This window comes from Austrofundulus limnaeus, unplaced genomic scaffold, assembly GCF_001266775.1.
Source record: "Austrofundulus limnaeus strain Quisiro unplaced genomic scaffold, Austrofundulus_limnaeus-1.0 Scaffold189, whole genome shotgun sequence".
Taxonomy (NCBI): domain Eukaryota; kingdom Metazoa; phylum Chordata; class Actinopteri; order Cyprinodontiformes; family Rivulidae; genus Austrofundulus; species Austrofundulus limnaeus.
The window spans coordinates 954455-956979 of record NW_013952591.1 but is presented as its reverse complement, the minus strand read 5'-3'; the positions used below and the strand labels follow the sequence as shown (position 1 = coordinate 956979).

The following is a 2525-nucleotide window of genomic DNA, read 5'->3' as shown; positions in this document are numbered from 1 at the left end:
TTTCAATTAATCATTAGTCAATTTATAAGATAAATCAACTACAGACAACTTCACATTAATCAATAACTTACATCCCTAAATTATACAGGAAATAAATTCATTTATATCTACTTATATTTATGTAATAAAGTGTTTTGATGATTTGGCCGATTAATCGATTAATCGAAAAATAATCGACAGATTAATCGATTATCAAAATATTCATTAGTTGCAGACCTATTCAGAACAGGGAGTCAGAAACTTAAAATTTGAGTTTTTATCTAATAAATAAGAAAATAAAAAGTTACAAACAGAATTCGGTGCTGAATCAGACTCACACACAGGACATGAAGCGCCACGGCGCCCTCTGTTCTCTCCTCATTGGTGAAAAGATCTGAAGGAAATTCATGAAGAGCTGCAAGAAACACAAACCAGGTCTGAATTAGAACATTTTAATAGTTTGATCCCACTCATTCAGGTCCAGGGTCTGAAGGATCAGGACCTGATGGATCAGGACCTGATGGACCAGGACCTGATGGATCAGGATCTGACGGATCAGGATCTGATGGATCAGGATCAGAAGGACCAGGACCTGATGGATCAGGACCTGATGGATCAGGACCTGATGGATCAGGATCTGATGGATCAGGATCAGAAGGACCAGGATCTGATGGATCAGGGTCTGATGGATCAGGATCAGAAGGACCAGGATCAGAAGGATCAGGGTCTGAAGGATCAGAGGATCCCATGTAAACACTGAACTGTCACACAGCAGCCTCGACTCCTGTCACCATGGTAACAGCAAACAGGAAGTGCTGCAATAATGAGCAGTTCAGAGAGAAAATAGAAGATTGAAGCAGCACCTGTCACGTGCACTCCCAGTGTGCACGTCCCGTGCACACTGGGAGTGCACGAGGACAGCTGTGGTCCTGTTCTGCACTGGATCAGTAAATCCTGGAGAAAACCTCCACCTCCAGGAGTTCCCATGGTAACCACATCCAGCATCACATGAAGAAGAAGATCAGCCGGAGCAACAGAACCTGAGTTTGGACCAGACCAGGGCCTTTCAGCAGGTTCGGTCCATTTTAACAAAGTTCTCCTGGTGGACAGGTGAGTTCAACTCTGACTCAGCAACCTTCAGATAAAAGTTCAGCTCAGAACCAATCATCTGTGAAAATGTTGGAGAAGGACTTCCTGTCCATCCACGTTGAAGGACTTCCTGTCCATCCACGTTGGAGGACTTCCTGTCCATCCACGTTGGANGGACTTCCTGTCCATCCACGTTGGAGGACTTCCTGTCCATCCACGTTGGAGGACTTTCTGTCCTGAAGGATTCCTCTGTGAAGCCCCCACACACACACACACACATCAATAAGCTCTGCCTCCTCCACTCCCTGCGGGAGAAGTGAGTTGTCGGTCATGGAGAAATAAGCTCCGCCTTCTTTCAGGTTTTGGGTTTGTTTGTTTTTATTGGACTCTAAAATAATTTAAATCTAACGTCTCTGAAAGTCCACTCAGGTCCTGGACTTGACTCTTGTGTKTTCATGACTAGTTTTTGTCTAAGTTTCTGTTGGTAAACAACAGAGCGTTCCATCGTCTGCTCTGACGTCTGACACTTATTTCCCACAATGCATCTGTGAGGCGTTAAGCTCCTGATGAAGCCTCCAGGAGAGATGATGAGCAGCTTCCTCTGATGGGACGACTGCCAGCAGGACTTGAACAGTTTGAAAAGAAGCGACCTGCTTCCAGCTGCAGAGTTCTTCAGGAACGACCTCACCGTCCTCCAGAGGGCGGCGAGCGTCAGAACCACCGGGTCACACCGCTTTAAATTYAGCAGCGAGCAGCATCTCATCATCAGGAGAGGAGAACGGGTCGACCTTTGACCCCGGTTCTGTTTATAGACGGCACCATCAACCTTGGTGCGGAGAGGAAGGAGACGGAGAAACTGAAAGAAAGGACGAAGGTTCTGGTCCAGTTCTACTGAAGCCCAACAGGAAGTCAGACCCTCAYAAAGACAAGAGGAAGACCAGAACCTAAAGACTACAAAACAAAGAGTGAAAGTTCTGGTTCTGACCTGGAGTCGTGCAGTTCTTAGACTCCTCCTCCTCTTCCTCCAGGCTGCTGTTGGTTTCCTGCAGCAGCCTCCGTCCCGCTCGGTGATCCAGACCTGCCATGGACCCGTCAGAACCTGGGAGGTGTTCGTCACAGAAAGATTGTGTTGATGTAACATTGGGTCATGAGATATTTTGCTAACAGACACAGAAACACGTGTAGAGGCAGGTGATGTTAGGGGCGGAGCTTTCTGTGACGTCACAGATCAGAGGTTCTGATGGACCCACCAGGGTCCAGGATGAGCCAGAGCCAGTGGCGTCACTAGGCCTATTTTAGGTGGGCTGGAGCCCCATTAAAAAAATTTAAAGCCCCCCTAAATTATTTTGGTGTACATTTTTTAAATTTAATTAAGTAATAAATTTATTTTACAAAAATTCAATATGATGTGGTCAGAATAAATAATCATTTAATATTTCATTATCAACTAAAATATG

The 2525-nt window shown here is 45.5% G+C and overlaps 1 protein-coding gene across 1 annotated transcript in view; it reads right to left on the bottom strand.

Moving 5' to 3' along the window:
* The window catches only part of LOC106524484 (sodium/potassium/calcium exchanger 3), a gene marked incomplete at its 5' end in the record, with an annotated part of 10263 nt that extends 8096 nt beyond the window's left edge, over nt 1-2167 (bottom strand). The window contains 2 exon segments of the mRNA XM_014018298.1: nt 318-394; nt 2054-2167. Coding sequence (XP_013873752.1) covers nt 318-394; nt 2054-2167 — 191 coding nt within the window.
* Between the last annotated feature and the right edge of the window lie 358 nt (nt 2168-2525).